Source organism: Natrix helvetica, assembly GCF_964273705.1.
Source record: "Natrix helvetica genome assembly, chromosome: 3".
NCBI classification, from domain to species: domain Eukaryota; kingdom Metazoa; phylum Chordata; class Lepidosauria; order Squamata; family Natricidae; genus Natrix; species Natrix helvetica.
In genome coordinates this window covers 79,122,956-79,149,167 of record NC_138549.1, presented here as the reverse complement: position 1 = coordinate 79,149,167, position 26,212 = coordinate 79,122,956, and the positions used below count along the sequence as shown (strand labels likewise).

General features: G+C 37.9%; 1 protein-coding gene across 1 annotated transcript in view; it reads right to left on the bottom strand.

Annotated features, from left to right (window-relative positions):
* The window catches only part of VAV3 (vav guanine nucleotide exchange factor 3), a 207,487-nt gene that overhangs the window by 26,673 nt on the left and 154,602 nt on the right, over positions 1-26,212 (bottom strand). Inside the window, exons 20-23 of the mRNA XM_081946409.1 lie at positions 12,545-12,681; positions 7,523-7,588; positions 2,286-2,320; positions 155-271 (exon numbers count right to left, since the gene is read on the bottom strand). Coding sequence (XP_081802535.1) covers positions 155-271; positions 2,286-2,320; positions 7,523-7,588; positions 12,545-12,681 — 355 coding nt within the window. The remainder of the gene's footprint in view (positions 1-154; positions 272-2,285; positions 2,321-7,522; positions 7,589-12,544; positions 12,682-26,212) is intronic.

Here is a 26,212-nt window from a genome sequence, read left to right as displayed (position 1 = left end):
GTTCAACAGGGCAGGCAAGCCAAAACTACTTTTCAAACCCATCAAGGTTTTTATAATATTTTTAAACAAATGAATGTAACTAGCGTAACCTTATTTTAAAAAAAATCCATATTCAATTGCATGAACAATATAAAGAAACACATAATTCACTTACTTAATGCTAATGGCATATTCTCCTGATTCTTTAGTCCTGTACCGCACTAAGTAAGTGCTGTTTACCCGATTAATAAGTTCTGCTTCTGCTTGTAATCTTTCCATTTTTCCGGCGTACCTGAAACAAAGTGAATTTTATTTTACTTTATTTTTTGTATTTTATTTTGCTGCTCCAAACTCAAACATAATCATCCGATTAGGCCAAGATTGGTGGCAAGAATCATATGCAATAATCATGGGCGGATATGCCCATAACAGGATGGGTATTACATAAGCAAAAATAATTGTCTATCTCCCATTCTGCTGACTATGGCATTCTCAGCAGTACAGTCATCATCACTAACTATACTTCTTGACCCGCAGATACATCCAACCAATTGCAAAATAGAGAAGTTCTGTGAGAGTCACAGAAGATAATCCGGGCATGGAACTCTTCTTCTTTTTTACCAGTTTGAAGACACTGGTACTTGGTTTCCATGATTAGAACAGTGCTCTGATATATGTACAATTCAGTGACGTGCGGTGAGGTTTATGGCTGGTGAGGCTGGTGACGTCATCAGGAAGGCGGGGAATGGGACCATGGCACACGTGATCCCATTCCCCGTCATCCGGGAGCGCCGCAACATTTCTGCCTCCGCAGCTCGCGGGCACGGACGGACAGAGGTAGCCAGAGTGACGCAGAGGCGGTCCGGGTGGACGAAAGAGTGAGCGAGCGAGCGATGGAGGATCAGGCAGCCTGATCCTTGGTCGCTCGCCTGCCGGACTGCCTCGGCGCCACTCTGGCTACCTCCGTCCGTCCGCGCCCGCAAGCTGCGGAGGCAGAAGTGTTGTTGGTGCTCCCAGATGACGAAGCCACGAAAGCGACTGGGGAACCCAGTCGTTTTCGTGGCTTCGTCATCCGGGAGCGCCAACAACATTTCTGCCTCCGCAGCTCCCAGGCGCGGCCGGACGGATGTATATAATATATTTTTATAAAAAAAAACCTAGTGTACCTTAAACTCATCAAGCCATATCACTGTGACTTAAGAGAAAAATAAAAGATGATAACTGATTAATGGCTTGTGAGGTTCTTATTGAATCTTCTTCCTATCAGTCTCCTATGAGAAAAATGAATACTTTTCTAGTTTTATCTTTTTAATCAGTGTACCAAAATCAGTGACACCAATGTATCAGAATTATCTCTCCCTCAAAAATTTAATTTATTTATTAAATTAAATTAATTCAATTCAATTTAAGTCTTTGGGAGCATAATGAACCCTGCATCTGGAAAGCACAGGAGATGTCAACAGAGCTTGAGAAAATACTACATTATCTGTTGGCATCAGGAGTGGGTAGTAGGCACTACTACCAATTTGCTTGGGCACGTTGCATGCATGCGCTTGCTTGATGCATGCTGCACGCACATGCGCAGTGAAATAAAAATTTTCTGCACACGTGCAGAAGCGAAAAACAAGATTTGAGGGCGAAAAACCAGTTCGGGGACATGGCAGGCCTGGGTCACTGCTGGTTCCAGCCACCCAGGCCGCCAAATCACTAACAGCTCCACCGAACCGGTAGGAACCCACCACTGGTTGGTATGCATCGTATAGTATCCATATTGTATTCTCATCAGCCATATTGAAGCTCTCAAAAAAAATCACATAATTCATGGAGATATCCAGGAACAAATTTCCTAGGAAAATAATGCAAATTGTATGTATAGGTCCAATTGTACGTTATTGTTTCTTGCTCTCATCAATTAGAAACTGGTATCAAGAATATCTCTATGAAAGGCCTCTTCCAGAGAATGGCTGGATTTGAATTTGGGAGGATAGAGAACCTGACTGGGTGAAAACTTATTCAAATGCAAAGTTGGTAGGCTTTGAAGGAGTAGCCAGAGCTTCTTATATTATAACATTTCCCAGAGATACAAAATTGGTTGCAAGCCAGGTTTATCCATGCAAAAATACAGTTATGCAGTATATACACTCAATTATTTTTGCTTATATTACAACAAGATGCATTCCATAGAAGATCAGAAAGGTTAAGCCACAACAAATTAGATTTTTATTAATATCATTTTTCTCTCAAGCTATTTAATTGAATTCCCAACTATGCCCAAAATAAAAACATAACAATTTATAGCTACCTACCATGGCTGAGAAGAATAGTCTACTGGCTTAGGGACCTAAAATAAGATAAACAGATTAAAACAAAATACAATTAAATGTAATAAAATGAATTGCAAAAAAAAATCAATGAAATAAAATACCATCAAATATGTAAAAGAATAAATGTACATCTCAATGATTTTTATCCGTTTTCAGAAAATGATTAAATTAGTTACTTTGCGTTATGGGCTGTTGGTCTGAGCTCCAAACATGGCAGCCAATCAAAGAGTCCGAACTCAGATCATGACTCACAAGTAGCAGAACAAACAACATCTCCACTAATTTTCATCACATAAAAATATATTTTTATCTGACAGATCTGACGGATGATCACAATTCAAAGTGCACTGATGATGTCTCCTTGAATGGTGATGAAACGTTTGCAACCAAATTGCCAAGCTCAGAGTTCAGACAGCTCAACTATCAATCCAAGCTACTTATATTCAAATACATATCAACTTTGCATTATTTATGGCACCGTTGTTCAATATTTTAGTTTATACAATCAAGTTTTTAAATATTATGCTTATGTGACATGATGCTATCCTAGTTATATCAGTTAATATAAAGATTTATTACATGAGTTTTCTTACTTAAATTTGGTAATTAAATTCGCCATCAAATGCCCATATACTAGAATTTGTACCAAAGTAAATTAAGCATCCAAGCAAAAGAACAAGATTTTATAACAAAGTTAAGTTGACCCACCAAATATTGGATCACCTGTCTACTGTTTTCTGTTCAGATATACTGAGTTTTCATTCTACAGTGTTACAGACAGAATCAAGCAAAGCAGGAATAATCAAAAATATATTTTCCACATATCCAGAGAACAAAAGGGCAAGAAAAATACGGTTGCTGTTTTCAAAAGCAGTCATGTACGTAATGCCTTATTCTCAGTCTAAATATGTACTCTATGTGCATAAAAAGTTCATCAACTAGATTTTACATTTCAAAGAGATGAACTAAAAAAGTACAACCCACTTCAAATTAAGCACACTTGAACTCTATCAAGCTAGTTATTAAACAATTACATTGTGTATTATTATTTCATTGAACGAATCAATATTTTATTAGTACTTTAATTATCCTCTTTATTTTCAAAGATTTATCTTTTTATGTAACATCATTGCATTTTTCTAGACATAATAAAATATTAATTGCAATTTTTCCAGGGATTTTAGTTCTATACATTAGGATGGTAATTTTACTACTCTATTATTCCAGACAATAATTTAACTACCTTATATTAAATTGTGTAATGTCTTACTATGTTTTTAAAATTCTTAAATGGAAACTTACAATTTTACTTGTATTGTTATAGAATTGCACACGTTGTTTTATTGTAGTCGATTTCTATGCCATATGAATAGTCAAATGTGACTATTTTTTCCTCAAAAATTGTTTTGCTGCTCAGTAGCCAAAATGAAATGCCTGACTGATAAAACTTCTATCTTTCCTAATTCACTGGTGCATGGAAAACAGAACTCTATCAGATACAGGTAGTTGTGAACTTACAACCATTCATTTAGTGACTGTTCCAAGTTACAACAGCGCGGAAAACAGTGACTTATGACCATTTTTCACATGACTGTTGCAGCATCTTCAGAATCACTGATCAAAATCGGATGTTTGGCAACTGATTTATATGTATGGTGGTTACAGTGTCCTGGGATCATGTGATCACCTTTTGCGACCTTCTGACAACCAAAGCTAATGGGGAAGCCAGATTCACATAAGAATCATGTTACTAACTTAACAACTCCAGTGACTCAATAACAACTGTGGTACGAAAGGTCGTAAAATGGGGCAAAACTAACTTAACAATGTCTCACTTTAGCAACATAAATTTTGGGCTCAATTGTGGTCATAAGTCAAGGACTACCTGTAATGCCTTCTGGACATAACCATTATTTGACTGGAAAAAAAAATCCTGTGGGTAATGGTAAACTTACATCATAGCTATACCCAAATTTATATGTGCCAACCTCATCATATTGATTTCAGGTAGCACCCTTGAGCCCTAAAATGTCCCACTTCCCTAGCTCTGCACTGCTAGTTTTAACTGGGTAAATTTAACAGGAAACATCTTATTATTGCAGTTATTTATTGCTATCTATATAATACAAATATTCATATTTTCAGTCTCAGGCAATTCTTTTTCCTGCTAGGAGAGAAGATTTAATGTCTCTATCAGCTAGCTCTATTTCCAGAGCATATTTTTAGCCTTTTTCCCTTTCCTATTACAACTTGCTCATACCTAAAGTTGTTCAAAATGTTTTAAACTGAATTTTAACTGAATTTCCACCTTCCAAGCAGGGGAGGGAAAATGTTCCAATTGTGAAAGCAGCTGTTCTGAGCCCTGAACCTTGAAACAAGAATTTCACAGCTCAAGACAGCCATTTTGAACTTGAGACACTTCTCTAAGTACTTAGAATAATCCGATTCACACTTGAAAGACAAGTTTTGCACTCAAAATGGGGTGTTTCAAATTCAAAACTCTTTGCACATCCTTAACCGGTAAGCAAGTCATTCAACAACTGCAAAACCTACATAGAAGTATATAATCAGTGCGGATAAAATCAACTCTGCCTCACATGGGACAGCTACAGCATGCTGCAGATGTGCTCAATTTCATAACGGTAATCTTAGTATCTCTGGGTTTCAGCCAATGCTGAAAAGAAATAAATTCCAAGCAGGAAAGTGAGTGCATTAAAAGAAACTACAGGCAACCCCACTGAAAAGTTTTGGAACCTGTAACTAGCTCATTGAAAATAGCAGGAGATCTGTAGGGTCAGTTCCCATAATAGAATTGAAAAAAAGAAAATATACACAAATAGGGCTTCCAACAGGGCTGCATAATCATCAGATGACAGCAAAGAGCTAATATTTTCTGCATTATTCTTTCTGCAACTTGGCAGTTAGTTGCCCACCAAGAACGGTGATCCCTATATCTGAGAAGCTACTGCCTCCAGACATGGTGTGGGAGTTACATATGTTCAAGAAGCCTTTGTGAATGGCTCCTGAGAAGTGCTTCGATGGGGCTAAGCATTTGAACAGGATACAAGGCCAACCTCTAAGGCTTTTTGGGAACGGAACAGAATCAGCTGTTGTAGAATGACAGGTGTTGGAACTGAAAAGAAAGAATCTTCACTTCCATCTTCCACAATTCTTTTCCATCTTGCTCTCCACCACACAGGCCCCATCAGGCACCAATTGTTATGGCTACAACTCATAATCCCAATTGATTTTATTCCTGCCCTTCCCTTGTTAAGGATTAGGGAAGATATAGTGTAACATATATAGAGAGAGAACAAGGCGGTTCAAAAATGTGAAAAAAATGAATAAAGTAATAAATAAAAAAATATTTTGATCAGGCCACAGCACAAGCTGCTGAACTACAGCACATGAAATCATTTTTAACTCAGGATTCGTCTACCAACAAAAGCCTTGTGTGAAAATGAACAATAACAGACTCCATATGCTTATTAACAACAATAAAAAACAGAATAAAAGCTAGTAAATATGAGCCATTTTCATGAAAATGTCTTATTGCCACATATTTCAAACCACTGACAGAAAAATGCCTATCAGTATTATCTCAGAACGCACCATGCTGTAGATATTCTAGGCTCTCGTCCATTTTTCATTTAATATTTATTGTTTGTGCCTTCTGATGTATGTATTTTGTGCTCTTTCTGAGCACTTCTCTATGGATTAGATATAAGCGTTCTTACTTAATAATAATAGTGAAAGTCATGGTGCCTTGAAGATTTGATGGATGTTTCAGAATCTTCCAAATGTTATCATTTGTCAAAATGGACTTCACTTGTAAGAGAACGGTGGTAAAACATCAATTTATCTTTTTAGTAACCCCATGCTTCTAATATACCAGGAACTGATATTTATTCATACTTGGATTCTTGCAAGTTTTACAACTAAATTTTTCCCTTGCAAAAATAATTTCACTAGTTTATATATAATGTCTCTGTACCTCGATGTATAATTACACCTGAATTAAATATGGAGTTATTTAATTTAGACAGCATTAATTTTAGTTGCTCTATGTTGCAGCAGGATTGTGCAATGGGGAATAGTGAATCGTTTGTGGTGAGTGAAAAAAGGAGAATGTTAGGAAGAAAAAATTGGTAGGGGTAGCTATGAAAATAATGTCTAAATAAGGATGACAGAGAGATTTCAGTGAGTTGGAAAGCATGGAGACAATCAAGGGATAAGAGACTAAATGGAAGAAAGGAAGACCTAGCTGGACATTAGGAGATTTGATTCCAGTCTGAAAAAAAAAATCTATCTGAGATGCACCATAATGCTTAGTGACAGAGACACTGGCAGGGGTTGAGTCATATGTTTGATACCCCTGTGAAAATTGCAGGAGAAGGATGGAGAAATGTAATGATCACCACTGGATGTGACCAGATAGGATGGTACAAGACTAGAAAACAGCTAGAGTTGCATTCCTCCCAGCTCTACTGTCGCCAGTGAGAGAGTAATTGGTTGTCAAGCACCAAGATCACAATTACGGGAGTGTTGTTACAACTGGAACTTTAAAGACCAGTTGTAAGTACCAAGCATTCAACACCTTCACAACCTACAATCACTGAATGAGTGGTTGGTAAATGAGGACTCTGCCTCTCTGTCTCTCTGTCTCTCTCTCTCCATGCATGTGTGTATTCTTCCATTCAAGTATGTCCAATCCTTGAATATTGTCTGCACAAGTCACTGCATTTTTTCTTGTTAAGGTTTTCATAAGTACTTTTCCACTGCCTTCTTCCTAGGCCTGAGAGAAAGTGACTGGCCCAAAGTCACCCAGTTAGCTTTGTGCCTATGGCAGGACTAGAGCTCCCAATTTCCTGGTTTCTAACCTGATGCCACTATACCAAACTCTGTGTGTGTGTGTGTGTGTGTGTGTGTTTGAAAATTGAACAGTTTTGTTAGTTAAATCCTCACCAGTTAAACCAATTTTTAAGCTGATTTCCTTCAAGCTTTTACTTTGAAAACTAGTAACCAACAACACAAAATTGTCTTTTTAAATAAAATTAAGACTGCTTTCAATCTCCCCCAACACCACCACACACAGTATATGTTATTGCATCATGAAAAATTAATTTTTAAAAAAACTTAGTAAGAAGCAGGCAAATTAGCTGTAGATCTTTTTGTAAAAGCAATCATTCTGACAAACATAATTATATAGTGCTACTTACACATGGGCAAGGTTTTACTGCATCACTTGGAAAGAAACCAAGCTCCTGGGTCATTAAATTTCTACCCTACAGAGAGACAACAGAAAAAATAAATATATACAAATGCCATCTATATTCAGAGCAATTTAAACTTGCACATTATGATTTGCCAAATGAATAATTCATTCATGTTCAATACCTGCTTAGAATGAGTAGAATGACTAATAGCTAATATAGAAACTCTGAAGGTTGAGGTTTTCTTACTGTAGGGATAAAATTATAAAATTTACATTGGTTTGACATCTACTTTGGGTCTATTTTTGAATAATCCCTGTTAGGGATGAATAAATCAGTTTATGTCCAATCCATGCCACCTGGATAGATGTCCACCTGTAGCTCTCAAATGAGACTTTTGCTCCTTAATGTTCTAACACTATACAAGGTCGCCCAGTGGTGGGATTCAAAAATTTTTACTACTGGTTCTGTGGGCATGGCTTGGTGGGCGTGGCATGGGAAGGATACTGTAAAATCTCCATTCCCTCCCCATTCCAGGGGAAGGTTACTACAAAATCCCCATTCCCTCCCGATCATCTGGGACTCAGGAAGCAGAGAATAGATGGGGGCGGGGACAGTCAGAGGTGGTATTTACCAGTTCTCCAAACTACTCAAAATTTCTGCTACTGGTTATCCAGAACTGATCAGAACCTGCTGAATACCACCAGACCCAGTGAAAAAAGCATGGCAGATATGGAAATCCTACAAGCAATATCAACAAGCTTAGAAGATCCTTGAACAAGGAAAGATACTGCAACCCTGTTGTGTTCCTGGATGTCTTGGGCTTTTAAAGATTAACAGCCCATTTGTAACAATGATTGCATTGGCTTCTCTTGTATCATTAGTGACTGGATCAATTTCAGAATGTGATGCCAGAGGATGCTGATAGATTACTTGGAGTGATAAATTTCATCATTAGTCCTCTTGATTTTTACTCAATCTGGGTCACAACTTTCAGCTGGGAGATAATTAAAGGTAACTTAGTTTAAAAAGTAACAATCCTCCCTCGGGAAAACAAAACATGTCCCCTATTTAAAAGAGGAGATTATAGGATGTCTGCTTTAGATTCTCTAGAAATGGACAATTGCTGTATAGGCCAATTTCCATCCGTCTGCAATTGCACAAAGAAATTAACCCAGTGATAGTTTTCATTACAAGAATTCTTTGCTTCCTTTCTTCCAAGCTGTCTTATACATAAACTACAGGGTTGAAATAATCTGGACAATCACTCTTTAGAGGTGAAGCAAAAGAGTACAATTCTGTTACCGTAATTCTTCATATCTTCTCAGTGGCTTTTTATACTGGATTGATTGCCTGGAAATCGTGAAACAGGAAGCACATTTTTTGAGGATGCTTTCCTGTCTCTCAAGCACAGTTTAGATATTGCTTAAGAAAAATTGTTCCTTGAAGCAAAAGATAGTATCTCTCTCAAGTTTTCCATTGAAGCAATATCCAGGAGTCTGTCTAATAAGTTATGGTAATATGTCAACTGCATATCTTCCTGAAATAAAATGAGCTCAAAATCATGGCACATCATACTAGGAATGTCCAGATGGACTATTAAATGGGTGTCAAACTCGACTGCGTCATGGGCTGGATTGTGACATATCGCAACATTTTTTGCCTTTGCAGACATGGAGTGGCCTGCAAGTGACATATCCGGCCCGCGAGCCATCAGTTTGACAGATCTAGACTACTACAATGTGCTCTTTGTATTCTGCTATTCCAGAAGCTTCAATTGGTTCAGTACTCTGATGGACTGCACTATATCTCAGCAAAGAACAGTACATTGGATTCCATTTTGTCTCTGGGCTGTGGTGGAATGTAGTCTGAATTTTCAGGAGGAGGGGCTTTATTCCAGAGAATGAAAAGACAGCAAGGTTTAGATAGTTTGATTGAGAGGGAGAGGAACTAGACAGTTCCTCCCTAAAAGTTCTCAGAGTATATCTTGAATGAAGCGAGCAATGTGCTTTAGTTTGACAAGATTTCTGTCTACAGATGAAAAACAATAAAGAAAACTGCTTGGAAGAAACTCAAGTGTTTCTTTCCTGGTTAAGGGAGTCTAACATGGATAGAATCAGTGATGGGATTCATTTTTTTTTACTACCGGTTCTGTGGGTGTGGCTTGATGGGCATGGTGTGGCATGGCTTGGTGGGCATGGCAGGGGAAGGATACTGTAAAATCTCCATTCCCACCCCACTCCATGGAAAGGTTACTGCAAAATATTCAGCAAGTCCTGACCAGTTCTGGAGAACCAGTAGTGGAAATTTTGACTAGTTCAGAGAACCAGTAAATACCACCTCTGACTGGCCCCGCCCCCTTCTATTCTCTGCCTCCTGAGTCCCAGCTGATCGGGAGGAAATGGGGATTTTGCAGTAACCTTCCTATGGAATGGGGTGGGAATGGAGATTTTACAGTATCCTTCCCCTGCCATGCCCACCAAGCCATGCCCACCAAGCCATGCCACACCATGCCCTTCAAGCCACACCCACAGAACCAGTAGTAAAAAAAAACTGAATCTCATCACTGGGTACAATCTACAGTGTTGCTTACTGAATTAACCAGAAGAGATAACTCTGAATTTCAGATGACTTCACGTCCCCTCCCTCAAATGAAATTAGACAGAAAAATATTACAAACAGACCAAATCCTGCAGAATTTTCCTTCTCAATAAAGGAAAGCATGCAGCACATAAAAATAAGAAGTCACACGCCAGAAAAGTACATTGAAAAGTCCTCCACTACACAGAACTGCCTGCAGATTGCATTATCAGGACAAGATCCAAAATAGGTAGTGTCAAAGACACCCAAGTCCTAAGCCATGTTTTGCTTTATAAATGATAACTAGGACTTTGCACTCAAAAATTGACCAGTATCTAATCTAGATCATGCATTAATGATGTCAAAAAGCAATAACAAGTCTGTCCAGTAAGCACATTAGTAGCTACCTTTTGCAAAAAGTCATCTTTAAGAACAATTAATGTGACTAATCCATAAAGGAGGTGAAAAGAGCATGAATGACTGAATTTGACAGCCCAGCCAAAGCCGAACAAAGGTCATTCTGAGTATGACATTGCAAGAGCTATGAACCCAGAAGCAGCTCCAGGCCTGCTCTTTCAGTGTGAACACAACCCCACCCAGACACAAAGTTGGAATAATCCCAAAATTAGTAAGTGTCTGAGTTAAGCGCCACTCCATCTTGCAGGGGGGGGGGGGTTTATTTTGAGATTCTTCTTTCCCATCTAAGCTCTGACAGCTTCCAGACATCAGGGCAGGACTTTTATCACATGCTCCATATAATTGAGTACTATCAGCAAAAGAGATACCTCATTTCACAACAATTTGCTCAACTGACAGAAAAAAGAAGACGTTCAGGATTTCATACAGGCTCACTGCCCTATTCTTCTTCCCCAAAATAACAGAGTGGACTCATGCCCTTAGAAAGATGCGGAACCGTCATAACACCATGTCCCAACTCTCACAGGCAATCCACAAGGATCCAGTTCCTCCATGAATGTTTCCCACAAGATTGCTGTTAATTACCCAGCACTCATATGAACTATGTGTGCCGCTATATGTAAAAATAGCATGCTTGTGTCAATTAAGACCAGCTCAGATCTATCCTCCATTATATCATGTCTTGGTTTTACTTGGTGGTTATTGATTAGACCAATACTGTATATTTTAAATAAGCAGAAACATTATTTTGAAAGTTGATTATATTAAAAAAAAAAGGGGGGGGAAATGTAGACGTCTGTGCTTTAAACTGAATTTTGAGATAACTTTCAGAACAATTAAAATAATGGGCCTTTGAAGTAGTGTCTGACTTTTATCACAGATGCATGTTGTTGTTTTTTCTTTTGAACTTATACAAAATTCTTTTCTTTTTTTCTTTTGAACTTAGATAAATTCCCGAGATGCCAAGCTGTTTGGCATAAATTTTGATGCAATTCTAATTTTGCAGGTTCTCTTTAATATTGCATAATAGTCTATATACTGCCTTTTTAATGCAGATGGGGAACTTCAGAAAACCACAAATATTGTTTATAATAGTAACTTCTACAATCAGAAAATAAATAAGAATTGCATGAGTAATGGAAAGTATTTACAGCACTGTATGTAAATCTGGATCCAACTCTTTGCTTCTGCTCTTCCTTGTTGTTTTTCTACTCTCCAATACAAATTTATTACTTTGTCAAAATCTATTGCATTTAGTGAAATTTAACACCGAAATAAACTTATTTAGAATTGTTAATTAAGTCAATTTAGTATCATTTTCATTAATCAAGAGGAGCATACTATACAAACTTGAAAGCAGTAGATTTACATCTAATTCAGTGGTGGGATTCAAAATTTTTTACTACCGGTTCTGTGGGCATGGCTTGGTGGACGTGGCATGGCTTGATGGCGTGGGTTGGTGGGCATGGCAAAAGAAGGTTACTGTAAAATCTCCATTCCCTCCTGATCATCTGGGACTCGGGAGGCAGAGAATAAATGGGGGCGGGGCCAATCAGAGGTTGTATTTACCGGTTCTCCGAACTACTCAAAATTTCCACTACTGATTCTCCAGAACTGGTCAGAACCTGCTGAATACCACCTCTGGTCTAATTCAATATTTTGGTTAAATGTAGAGAATAAAAAGCAAAACCTAAGAGTGGCACAAGTAAAGATCATTACAGGTAGTCCTTGACTTATGATTACAACTGAACTGGAATGTCAGTCGCTGAATGAAGTGATCATTACGTGAGATGTCATGTGACTACTTTGCTCAACCACTGAAATCCTGGCACTCCCACTTGCAGTTGTTAAGTAAGAATCACAGGTCATTAAGTGAACGGAGTCCCAGGTAAAGAGTGTGGGGGTGCTTCGGGGCGTGGGTGTCGGGTGTTCCTGGGATGTCTCACACAGACTGCATGCATACATGAAGAATAAAGCAACTAGAAAGCACCAGATAAAGAAAGCAAATTGAGTAATAAAATGGAATTGTACCTGCCAAAATAAGCTGTGTGCATCTCCTTTGATGAGTTCAATGATGTCTCCAATCTGGATGAATAATGGAGGACCATCCGGTGGAACTGGCTGGGGAGTCCCGGTATAGTTTCTAATCACTTGCATTTTTGGTAAACCTTTTGAGAAAGCAAGAAAAATGAGCAATCTGCATGTGATAAAAAAAAATTAAAGCACTGTATTATCTCATATAAACTCCCTCTTTTCTATCACTGATATTGCTTCCTGAATGGAAGGACCTTTTTTTTTTTTTTTGAAACTTATGCTTTCCCTTCTCTCACTCAATTGCATACTTTCACTCAACAGCATACAAATGAAAATTGAAAGCAACTTCTGGAATAGAAAAAGAGGGTTCAGCTCATAAATATTCAAGGGAAAAATTAATAAAAGTTTAAATACAGGTGGTCTTCAGCTTATGACAATTGAGCCCAAAATTTCTGCTGCTAAGCAAAACAGTTGTTAAGTGAACCTTGCCCCATTTTAGGACCTTTCTTGATACAGCTGTTAAGTGAATCATTTCAGTAAGATGGTTATTAAATGAATCTGGCTTCCCCACTGACTTTCCTTGCCTTAAGGTCACAAAAAGGGGTCACATGAGCCCGAGACACTGCAGCCATCCTAAATATGAACCAGTTACCAAGCATCTGAATTTTGATCATGTGGCCATGCAGAATGCTGCGATGGTCGTGTGAAAAATGGTCATAGGTCACTTTTTCCAGTGTTGTTGTACCTTCAAATGGTCACTAAATGAACTGTTGTAAGTCGAAGACTACCCGTAACTTTTCTTCCACCAGAGACTCAGATACAGTGAAGTCAAAGATGTCTAAAAAGTCTAGGACAAGCTTGATTTCATTGAGGGCTGCATCAGGACTGTATTTGACCTCAGGGAGCCAGGGTGGGTATGGCCAGCTCAACATGTCGGAGGACACTTGTGGTGACTCTGCCAGTCGGCTCCTGGGCTTTGTTTTCGACTACGACGGCATTCTACAACTCTTTGTCTGTGAAACGGAGCTCAGGAGGGTCCTTGTGAGCTCTTTTTTTGGCTGCAACAGTTTCCTGCAACCCTCTGCCAGTGAAAACAGAGCTCGGGAAGGTCATCCACAGCCCTCCCGAGCTCAGTTTTTGCTGGTATAGTCACTGCGGGCCGGTCCTTTGCTGTTTCCAGGTGGCCCCACTGGCCAAATCTAAACACTCCCTGCCCCCTGGTCTAGTATGTGTTTTCATACAAGCACCTTCTGCACTTCTTTGACTTGCTTAAAGGAAACATTTTTCTTTAGGCTGTTGCCTAGTTCATAAAACAGCAGCCAATATAGTTTTAAATGGAAAGGAATCAATCTTTTGTCAACAGTTCACTGTGTTCTTGAGAAGGCAGTCAAATCAAATCTTTATGATGATCAAAGACCAGAGTAAGCAGGGCAGGGCACAATCAGTTAAAAAGCATAGAAAATCAAGAGACTCTAAAAATAATAATAGTAATACAAACCTAAAAGATACAAAACAGAAAGTATATATAAAAACAACAGTTAAAAAGAAGTGGGGGTAGAAGAATTAGATGCACATTAGCATGAAGGTTAGTACGTGGCAGACCAAATCTATCACACTATAGAACACTGATGAGCTCATTAAGACTAGTTTATGGCACAGATCATCATCCGACAGACATTAAGCATTGCTGCACAGAACCTGGCAACATGGTACCGGTATGTTATAGCCAAATTAGTGTCTGAAAGCAGCAAGGAGGTAGAGAATTGTCCTCCGTGCCCTGAATCTTTATGCAATAATGGTGAGAGGAGGCTAATACAAATGTCTCTGCAGTGTAGACACTGGTGAAGCACTTGCACTGTTATTTCTATGTGAATAGAGTCACGGGACACTGGCTATCCAGGTAGGGGAATCTTCCTGTATTGGCCTTCAACAACAGAGGAGGCACAGGTAATCATTTTCAGCAATGTAACTGCTCATCCCTTTTGAGATTGGGTACATTTGTGGCTTTATAAAAGCTGTACCTCAAAATTATCTAATTGTAGGGCAAAAAGGGGAGAAATAATAATGCTTTTGGATCCTGATATGAGAAAACACATTAGTTTTACATCTCACATCTCAAAAAAAAAAACCAACTACATTTAGTCACAAACTAGGCCATGTTTCTGATACAATTGCTTGAAAAGAAAAAGGCAGTTTTTCCTAGGTATTGTTGGATTTTCACAGTAACTGCTTTCGTTGTACATTATGAACAATTCTGAGGGTCAAAAGCATCTATGATGTCCATCGCACTACCTGAAAAATAAGTATGTTAGAGTGGTGTCACCTGAGTTGCTGGGGTGTTTTTTTTTTAAATATAAAAAGTTGTGCTTTTAGATGTTGTTTGACTTACCAACTGATCAGAAAATAAGTAATTCTTTTGACCTTTGGGCCAACTACTTGAATTATTCTGTGTGTTTATCTAAAATCTAAAATCTGGGCTACTTTCCAGATGCTTATTTATTAACTGGACTCCCCCCCCCCTACATCTAGCAGAGGTATTTTCATTTTTCAGGCATGCTTGAGCTGCTTGGTTCATCAAGTCTCAGCAAGCTGTTTCAAGGTGTTCCTCTATTGGAATAACATATGTAAGTTCTTCTGTCATATGCAGCTGTCTGCTCAGCTACCTTAAATAAAAAGAAACAATGCCTCTTTCTGAGAAAGAATGTTCAACAGTTCAACCCAGGTATGCAAGGGGGATGATGTCCCAGATGGTGGACACCTTAGCAGATGGTGGACACCTTAGCAGAAAAGGATATCCTTCTGGGTCCTGACAGAAAATACACTACCCAAAGCATGCCTTTCCTGCTAGATCTCATGGGATGGTAGTCACCTCATGGGACAGATATTCCCCTAAGTAACTCATCTCCAAGCCATAAAGATCTTGGAAGGTAATATGTGGGGCCCAAAGAAATTGCTCTAAATCAATATGATCCTATGATAGAGTTGTTTTGGGGCCTACAAAGTTAGGTAGCAGTAAAGTCAGAGATGTCATCCATTCACTATGGTTTCAGGGGCCTTTTGATTACAAGTTTTAAGTAAGGAAAACTTGTTTTCAGTGTTTGTTCTTATACATGTGTCTTTTTTCCTGTGTTCCCATGTTCCTTTTATACATATTTGAAAATGTATATAAAACTTCCATGCAAGAAATCTACCTCTGCAAATCTTTTTTTTAAGATCTCTTTTGAACTTGACAATCAAGATGTTATATTCATTTAAACACTTTTGTCAAGTGTAGCATATACCCATTTAGACCAGCAATGTAGCTAAAGACTAATTAAAAAGGCGTTTAAATACTGAATTATTTATCATTAATTTGCAGAATATGGATTAAAAAAATAATGGAACCATGGGTAGAAGCAGGAGGAAGTGACATGGCTAAGAAATAAGACTTCCACAAGATAACCAAAATCCCAATTCAAAAATCTGGTTCAATCAAACCTCACTCATTGTGGGGGAGTAATACTTTTTGCAGGTGCATCTATGACACAGCAATACTTAAGAGATAATCTTTTATCATCAACACTGATGCATTCTAGCTTATTACTATTATATAGATAACATGGAATCCAAGAGCAAATGTTTATTAATGTGCACTTCAGCATTACTGAAAATGGTTGGAGCCATTTTTTATCTTAAATCTAAAGAGCTGAAGCTTGAACTTTAGAAATCAGACTGAATGAATCATACAATTAGTGTCTAAGGCGCTTTAACTTTTCATTTAGCAGCTTTACAACTTTTAACAATTTGCTTAAAACTAGAGATACTGCTAAAGTTAGGCAACATTATAAATACTCTTATTAGTCCTGGTCATTCCAAGGACTATGCAGTGAAAAATATAATGTACATGGAACAGGAAGAAAACTCTAATATTTGCTAAGAAATGGAGCTGAATAATATGTTTGCATTCCATAATTCTGTACCAAGTCTAGTTTTCTTGATGACATGATAGATTCCTGTATTTTCAGAGATTTTTTATAATCGTTGCACTCTGCCCAGAGTCATTTGTTTTGAGAGACAGACGGCTATATAAATTGGAAAATTAATTTGAAAAAAACAATAACATACTACCAAATGTGAGAAAGCCTGCAAACCTCTAATTTATTTTTTGTAGTAATGTTTTTTTATTTATTTGTACAATTTATTAGTTGTATCACCCTAAAGTTGGCTGAATTGTGGCCATTTTCTTTTTTGTAGTTTCTAGGGAGGTTTGTTTTCTCACGGCTTCAAAGCAAAGGGGCCTGGGAGGGGGGTGTAGTGATTAGTTGGGGTGTTGTAGCCTAAATAAAATTCTTTCCCCTGGGAAACAAGGATGTTTGTGCAGGTGTCTGCAAGGTGGAGACTAAAGTCATCTAGCAACTGGGTTGTATGCTGATTGGATCATGTGACTGAGACTCTGGGGAGAACATGCCATCAATAACATGCCAATTTGATACCGTGTTTTCCCAAAAATAAGACAGGGTCTTATTTTCTTCTGACCCCCAAAATATGGCCTCGGCCTTATTATTGGGGGGAAGCTTATTGTTTTGTGGTTGCTGGGCAGCTGCTCTCTTGTAAGCGGGCTCCCGAAGAGCCGGGCAAAGCCTCAGGGGCGAACGGCTGTGTTGCAATGTTACCATGAGGTAATCATGCTCATGAGCAGCCCCCCAGCAACCCCCCTCTTCAGCTGGGCAGAGTGCCACTCACCAACCTAGTGGTATCCCGAAGGCGCCAAGCCATGGGAGCCAGGGTGGGGGAACAGGCGCTTGTGTTGCTTGGTGCCTTTGGGATACCGCTGGGTCGGTGACTGGCGCTCTGCCCGGCTGGAGAGGGGGGTTGCGCGAGTGCCTGTTCCACCCCCCGCTCATGCACTTCACAGCCTCATCACGACCTGGGCCAGCTCTCCCTGAAGGGCCAAGGCACTGGTGCCATCCCAGCACTGAGGATGGCTTCTTCTGGAGCTTCTAAACCCCAGAACAACTAGCACATATGTGCGAGGGGAACCTTTACCTTTATCTTTAAGCAAATCTCTTAAAAATGGAATGTAAGTAATAACCCTCTACCTACCGCCATTGGCAGGTCTTTAATAAAGTTCTCCTAGACTGTGAAAAATACATTATCATTTAACCCATTATAGCTTGTAGATTTGACCAACAGTTAGACAAAAAGATAAAGTTAAATTAAGCATAATCACATAGATGTCAAAAGCAAATTAGATTCCACCTTCCTTGCTGTAAAACAGTCTGGTAATACCTATAGCCTTAGAAGCTGGCATTCTGATCATAAGGCATCTATTTTCACAGAAATGGAAAGAAAACAAGACCAAATCATTTTTATAGAGCAATGCTATTTTTTAAATATGCTTTAAATCACACCTCTTATTCAATTTGCAATGTTTTCTAGCTATTTTTGTTTCTGTTGCTGGTGTTAATAAAACTGTTAAAGAAGAAAATTTGCTTTCTTGTGCCTTATCAGCTCCTGTCATCTGCATTTAAAGGGAATAATCCCTTGAAAAATCTCTGGAGGATTTTCCTTAATAGATTTGCCCAGAAGAAATGAAACTGCTGCTGGTTATGCAAACAGGATGGAGAGCCCGCATGGCTGTTCATCTCGAATATGAGGGCCCCACTGAATTTCAAACAGATTGGATATTCCTGGAAAATGGAGTAGTTTATCATAACTGATTGCACGGAACAAGACCACTGCTGACAGTCGCTCTCAATATCAGGATCATGGAACTTTGCCAGTACTGAAAATTGAGCAGAAGCTCCTGATGTGCATTTCAAGTAGAGCAATCAAAAATCCTATTGACTTCAATGGAACCTACACTGCCTTCGGCACTGCATTCCTGCATTTTCCCATTTCTTTTCTAAGAACTCCCCTGTTAATACCAATTGTGGTTGGAGTCCTTGGAGCAATACCCAAGGGAGACCCTTGATATTTGGAAATTTTGAATTTATTGAACCGGAACACCCTAATTTTACAAAATAATAATAATACCCGGTTTGGAACTACTTAGTTCCAATTCCTTAGACACTCTCTTCATACTTCTTAGGTCCTTGGTTAGGACTTAAATGATTAAATTTTCACAAGTCTTTGATTGTGAATCTAATTGTACACATATTACACATTGTAATAAGGACATTAATAAACCAGCAAGCAAAGCAAATAACAAGATCTGGGAATGGTTAAGCGAGAGGTAGAGCGGCTAATTCTGGTTGCACAAGACAAAGTCTTAAGAACAAATACACACAAAACTAGAATTAAGAACTAGAAACAGACAGGAAATGTTGTCTGAAAGATGCTGACGAAACACCTAGTCAGCTGCTGCAAGAAGATTGCACAGACTACAAGCAGCGGCATGACAAAATAGAAGCAACAGTGCAATAGAATATCTATAAGAAGCTTCATTTGCCTGTGAGCAACAACTGATAGGACCACAAAATAGATAAAGTAAGAGAAAATGAAAAAGCTAAGGTGCTCAGGGAACTTCAGAATTCAAACAAGTACCTCTTGACAAATACTTGAACACCATTGGTATTGACAAAATCACCATCAGTCAATCGCAAAAACCTTGGAATACTTCACATCCCGTGGCAATACCTTTTTAACACCATCAAACAATATCCACCTATCCCAGGAAAGGACTTGATGGGTCTACAAAAATCCTGTCTAAACATCTGCTGTCTGTGCAACCAACCATAATAATTGATAAAGTTTTAGTTTTCATTTGTATTTGACATACAATCATAAACGAAATCTATTTATCAACAATACATTTCAGGCCTCAGTCTGTCCTATGAATTATAATGGATACAGAATTTTCTATATAATTTATATTTGTTGCTTTTTTATAAAACTGCACACAAAGTGATTCACATAACAGAAGCCATACAAAACCAAATTTAATATAAAGTAAAAAAAATAAAGGTTAAGTCCCTGACAATATAAAACTATAGGAGTATTACAAAATACATTACGTTGGATCTAAATCTTTTACAGATTATAAACAATACTAGGGCTTCAAACTCAAGGCTGAACCTTCTCAACCCTCAAGCATTATTAAGTGCAGGTCACGGAGGAAAATGTTCTATCAGTCTACATTCAAAGTTATTGCAGAAATTGAATTCCATCCACTACTAACCAAGGAAAGCTGGCTTAAGTATTGCTCTGTTTCAGAAAGCTATGACCTACGAAGATAATCATGTATATCATCAAAAGCCACACTTTTTTATTTTTTTCCAGCTTAATTCAAATAAAATTAAATAATAGCCTCAACTTCCATGAAAGTAGGGAATATACTACTCTATTCATACTGTTAAGCAACCACCACCTATGAAAAGTAGTGTGAATGGGCCAATATTTTTAACGTTTCTGGAGAAATACCTATTAAATGCAATGTCCTAAGTTGAAAGTTAATCAAACAAGTATAATTGAAATATAATTACATCACACAAGTAGAAGTTGTACAAAGTACACATGGAAGTGATAGCAATTATCTTTCACTGTTTTAGTCAGCACTATAATATCTTCAAGTCCCCACTTTTTTCCTATGTGAATTACAAGTGGGATTATCAAGCTTTTTTTTCCACATTAGCATCCTATTTGAATAGCCCAGACAAATATCAATGCTATATAATAAACACAGAGAGAGAGAGAGAGAGAGAGAAAATCAATAGAGCCATTCTAAATACTGAAAACAGTTTCAAAGGCCAAGTTGAATAGATATGTTTGACTCTGTGATCAAGAAGGTCAACTTCACAGACAGAGAGACTGCCCCTCAGACAGCCAGGCTGAAGACCTTTCTTAATAATTACCGTGTTTCCCCCAAAATAAGACAGGGTCTTTTTTCTTTTGACCCCCGAAATAAGCACTTGGCCTTATTTTTGGGGATATCTTATTATTTTTGAGATGTAGGAGGCAGCAAGCGTAGTCACCTCATGGCTGCTGTTGGGTTGCAGTATTTTCGGAGAGGGCTTATTTTCGGAGAGGGCTTATTTTCGGGGAGGGCTTATTTTCAGGGAAACAGGATAAATAGGCTTACAACAAGCACTAATGAGAAAGCAAAGAGTGAGGCTTGAGAGAATGAAGCAGCCTACCCAAATGAAAACCTTCCCAAAGAGTTATTTTCCACACAGATTCTGCAGATTCGCCCTTACTGATATAAAATTTTTAAGGTTACATTTGTAAACTGACCCAGAAAAATAAGAGATATTATTTAGCCTTATATATTCTAAAACTTCTTTAAGTTTTGGACACAGATGTAACTGCTAAATTATTAATGAATTCAATAAATGAGCTAAATTTTAGAGGAAGATTCCTTCTTTTATTTAAATTAAAATTTAGTAAATCCTCATCAAAACATCATGATTTTTTGCTGATTTGTATCTTAATTAAGGTTCTGAATCTATTAATTAACAATTGCCACACTTTTGTATGAAAAGAAATTGAGACATCTTACACGTGAGCAATTTTTATATGTCAGAACTGAATGTGCCATTTTTAGATTTCAAAATGAGATTTAAAATGGAATTAAAATAAAGAAAGTTTATCTCTTCGGCTCCTATGAAATGTAGAAGGTCAAACCGAATTTAGCTTAAGATATCTGCAGTTGATTTTTAAAACATTCTGTTGTTTAAGACAGAGCCCAGATCTTAAGGTCAGCATTTCATAAAGATTTGTACAAGTTAGATATCCATTTCCACTGTATTCTCTTCTCCACCTCTCAAGTACTGATTAAAAAAGATTCCATCACCCTGTTCGTCTCAAAGACAGCTCAGGATCTTTTGAAGTTTAAGATGTATGGGGAGTGGGGTTATGAAAAACTATCTGTGACATTCTTCATCATAGAAACAGCAAAAAGAACAAACCATCATATTAAAGGGTTATCTAATCTTATATTTACAGAGTGTCCGACTGTTTTCAGAAAGAGATATACTACTAGAAAAACTGTAAATTATTTTGAGAAGGTCAGAGCAATGTTAAGAGAGCAGAAAGCACTAACTGTTGTTTTAAGATGACTCAGAAGGACTTTTGCTAGCCTTGAACCTCAGGCCATCAACCTATATGTCAAAAAGTTCTATTAACAGGGATTTATAGAAAGCCATACCAGAATGCAAGCCTCTTAGACCAAAGCCAACCTACGCTACAAGATTCATCCACATCTAAACAAGAAGAGGATTTGCACAACTGTTCCTTCTTTCACTTTCCTTCTATTAAGGAAACTGGGTCAAGTGTTGTTTGCTCTCAGTTTCAAATCAAATTATAGGGAGGGATGCGTTCCCATGACTTTGATAACAGTGGATATGACACTCCTACAACTTGCATAATATGTGCTGTGCTGATAGTTTTGAACATGCAAACTGATAAAAGTTTAAGATAGCCCTCCTATAATTCTGGAACTGAGGATTTTTGAAACATATTGATCTTTCTACCATCTCATCTGTACCCTGTTTCCCTGAAAATAAGACCTCTCCGGATAATAAGCCCAATTGGGCTTTTGAGCGCAGGCATTAAAATAAGCCCCGAAAATAAGCCCTTTCCAAAAATATTGCAACACAGCAGCAGCCTGTTGAGGTGACAACCCTCTCCATCTCCTGCACCTCAAAAATAATAAGATCTTACTGAAAATAAGGCCAAGTGCTTATTTCAGGCTCAAAAGAAAATAAGACCCTGTCTTATTTTCGGGGAAATGCAGTACTACTGAACTAAAACTGGGGGGGGAAACCTGAAGGCAAAACATCTAGTAATAAATAGCTTTTCCAAAAGTTACTAGCAGGGATAAGGCATGCTGGCTCTTGTCTTCAACTAAAAGTTAATGTATTTGTTTGGGCAGCAACTCTGAAGCTGGCATAAAGACTGTAGTTCATGTGACACTTACAAGCATTAAACAAGTACTTTGATGGAAAATCAGCACATCAGATGAGAAAACAACAGAGCTCATTAACAGCTGCTGAGTCATCTAAGCATCCAGCTGCAATCACTGGGCACACAAAGTATAACTTCTAACCTAAAGGCTCAATCTAATGATGGGAGGTAATCTGGATCTGATTTGGTTCAGCACTTCTTGTAACTTTCATAAAACAAAAAAAATGTAATGGAGACACTGAAAGATTAAAACCAAGAACCATGCCAACTATAATAACATATTTTGGAATAAAAACATGTTAACATCATGAATAATTATTGGCATGGATCTGTGTGGCCAAAATTCCATTGTACCAACAGCACAAATTCAGTAAACAAATTTTAGACATCAGAGAATCAAGTAAAACATAATTTAGGCTAATGATAACATTTTCAAACTATATAGAACTTGATTAAAGAATAGCGTGCTTAGAACAGGGAAATAAAGAGTAACTAGATATTTTGGATGCAATAGAATCAAGTAATGTGGAGACAAAAATCCCAAGAACCAAATAGATTAATTTGATTAAAAGCAATCTGATTTCTGTCCAATTCCAACAGTAGATAGAGAATCCATCTAGAACAGAGCTGTCAAACTCGCAGCCTGCGAACCTGATGGATCACATGCTGGCCATGCCAATGCCCAGTTTAGCGAAGCACGGTAAAGTCCAGATACGACGCGTGATGCTGCCGTGACGTGAGTTTGGCACCCCTGATCTAGAAAAAGCAACACCAAAATGTGATCTATTGCATCATCCAATAACATTTTGGTGATATGCTAAATTAGCTCTGTTCTCATAATTTTGGATTCTGGAGAACAGTTGTGTTTTGTTGATTTTAATTTGCGCAACCAACTTGAACCAGTACTGTGCTCCTAAAAACGTAATGTTTTTAGTTATATGCAAAGAGATGGAAAATCAGACCAATGATTCCAATTATTCTATCCACAGAAGATTCATCCTCCCTGGCATAAAAGTTTGAAATGGCACTGGAAACTTATATTTTCCAGAATGCCATTTCATTCATTGATTTATAGCAAAATATTAGGGCTCTCTGGAGAGAAAAAAAGAGTATAAAAAAACAATGAAGAATCCTTATTTCTTCCAAAATATTCCATATTTGAAATTTAAAAAAAGAGGTGGGGGACTGCTCCCATGCAAACAAGCCCAAAATGGTAGGAATATAATATCAATCTCTTTTTCTTGCAGATAGAAGAAATTTTTCCCAAGTAATTGATTCTAGACCAAAACCTTGTTTTGAAATTAAATGCAAATATTCTCAGGTTGCTACACTTAGAAGCATTTAACAACTCATAACTTGTCTTGGAGTGAAACCCCTTATAATTAAATTGTGAAAAAGAATTTATAAAATGGAGCTAAGGGGAAAAAAACCCAACCTGCATAATTACTGTAAAGCACTTTTTCCCCCTTTTAATAGAATTAAAGAAGAAAAAATATTGCATTCTTTTATTTATTCAGCCCAGGCTTCCCCAATCTGATAGGTATAGTACAAAAGGTTGATGGGAAATATGATCCAAATATCTGAAAAATATTTCTGTTTGAGGAATGCTGATTTAGATGAAAGGCAAGAAGTGCATGTTACTCAACCAAGTTCAGCACTACTTTTTAGAAAGGTATGAAACTAGAATCCCTGACATAACAGACATTACCATCAATAGAAGAGATTGTTTGTAGCTCAGGGTTGAATTGTGGAGCCATTGGTCTCTCTAATGTTGGTTATTTACTTGCAGGGATTTCATTACCAAACTAGTTAACTTTTTAAGTGCTAGAAGGGAGTGGGATGTGCTCTCTATTTATGTTTATATATGGATACATATGGACAGATATAACCATAGTTTCAATTTGGAAATTGTGAGTGTCCTAGACCAAGCTAAGTCCAAAAAATGCTGGAAGCTTGGCACTCAGACAAATTAACCATCAACAGGCACACAGAGGTAAACAATATTTATATATCATTCAAAAGAGACACTTAAAACTCTAAAATGGAAACAAAATGACCAGAACACCTCCTCCCCAGAAATCAACAATGATCTAAACTGAGATTATCATCATGATCAATACCAATCAAGCAGTAAACAATATGCAAATCAAGGAATTACTGTGAGAGTAGGCCTAAACTGCCATACCTAAAGATGAAGCAAGCACATAAGCAGGGTGGACAAAAGTCAGGAAAAGCTCTGTCAGGGAAAGTAGTTAAGAAGGGAAAAAGTTGTTAAGGAAAAAAAGAAAAAAATGACACCTGAATTGGAAGTTGGGCCTGAGCAGATGGGAAGCCCTTCCCCAAGTCCAAACAACCAGAACAAAACAAGGAATTTGGATATAAAAGGGGTCTTGAAGCCCACCCACTCTTTGAGTCATCTTTGCCTGGCAGCCTAATTGAGGACATAAGTGTGTGTGTGTGTGTGTGTGTGTGTGTGTGTGTGTGTACCAGAGGTAGGTTCCTACCAGTTTGACTGAAGCGGTAGTGGTTTGCCAGCCTGGATCACCGGAACTGGCAGCGACCCAGGCCTGCCATGCCTCTGAACTGGTTCCCCAGTCGGCGCAGCATGTTTTTTTTTTCATTTTTTAATGTTCTGTGCATGCACAGACCTATTTATGGGCAACCGTGCATGCACGTGGAGCGTGTGTCTGGCAAAATTGCACGCGTACCAAACCAGCAATAATGCCGGCAGCAACCCACCCCTGGCATGTACGTGTACACAAAACCACAGAGAGCATCAAGGACTCCACATTTCTATCAGTAATGAGTAGAAGAAAGACAGCATCCATCACCAGACACCAATTCCAATTCTTCCCATACTGCTTTGCCAAAAAAAAAAAAAAAAATTCAGGTAACCTGATGGTGTTTTTTTTAACTACAATTCCATTCATTGGGCCTACCTACTGGGGCTGATGGGAATGAAAACCAACACATCTGAAAGCACCAAGATACCCAACAGCTGCAACTACAAAATGTGGACAACCATTTGGACCAAATTCATGGCAATTTTGATTTTTGGAGTTGTTGTTCCTCATATCAAAAGTAAAACATCTGTAAAAACCCAACCATGTCTAAAACCATTCTGATCTTGGTCTTCTCTGTATGGGATCAGTTATGTACTAAAAGATGTAGGATTATTGTTTCGATCCCTCTACATTTTCTGTCTTTTAATCATTTTATCCACGCCTTCCTTAAAGATGATTTCAGAAGAACCAGAATGCCAATATTTAAGATGTGGATATTAGACTCTGTTGTGCTTATTTATGCTTTGCAAATATACAATAGTTATCTTTTCAGAGGCTATTTTTGGGATATTTTACCTGATTCTGTATTTATATTGGTTTGTTACTCTTTGATTTTATTATAGTTTGCTGTATTTACACTATGGGACAATTTGATTGAAAAATAAGCTATAAATTTATTAAATGAAACAAATAAAATAAAATATTTCTCATGAGACATAAAATCAGTGTGTATAAACACACTCCTGGTAACTGCATTCAAAATAGCTGTTTATAAGCTATAAGGAATTATTGAGTATTAAGCAACTATCTTCAGCCTACAGGGTAAAACAGCAATAACTAAGAACACACATCAGTTTGTAAGATTAACTCCAAGGTTAAAACTAGCTTCTCAATTTAAAGTGGGGGGAGTTAACCAATAGCCCAGAGCTCTAGGAATATAAACCTGGTTTAAGAGCACATTTTTTAAAAGAAAAACAAAGCAACAAGATGTATCTGGAGT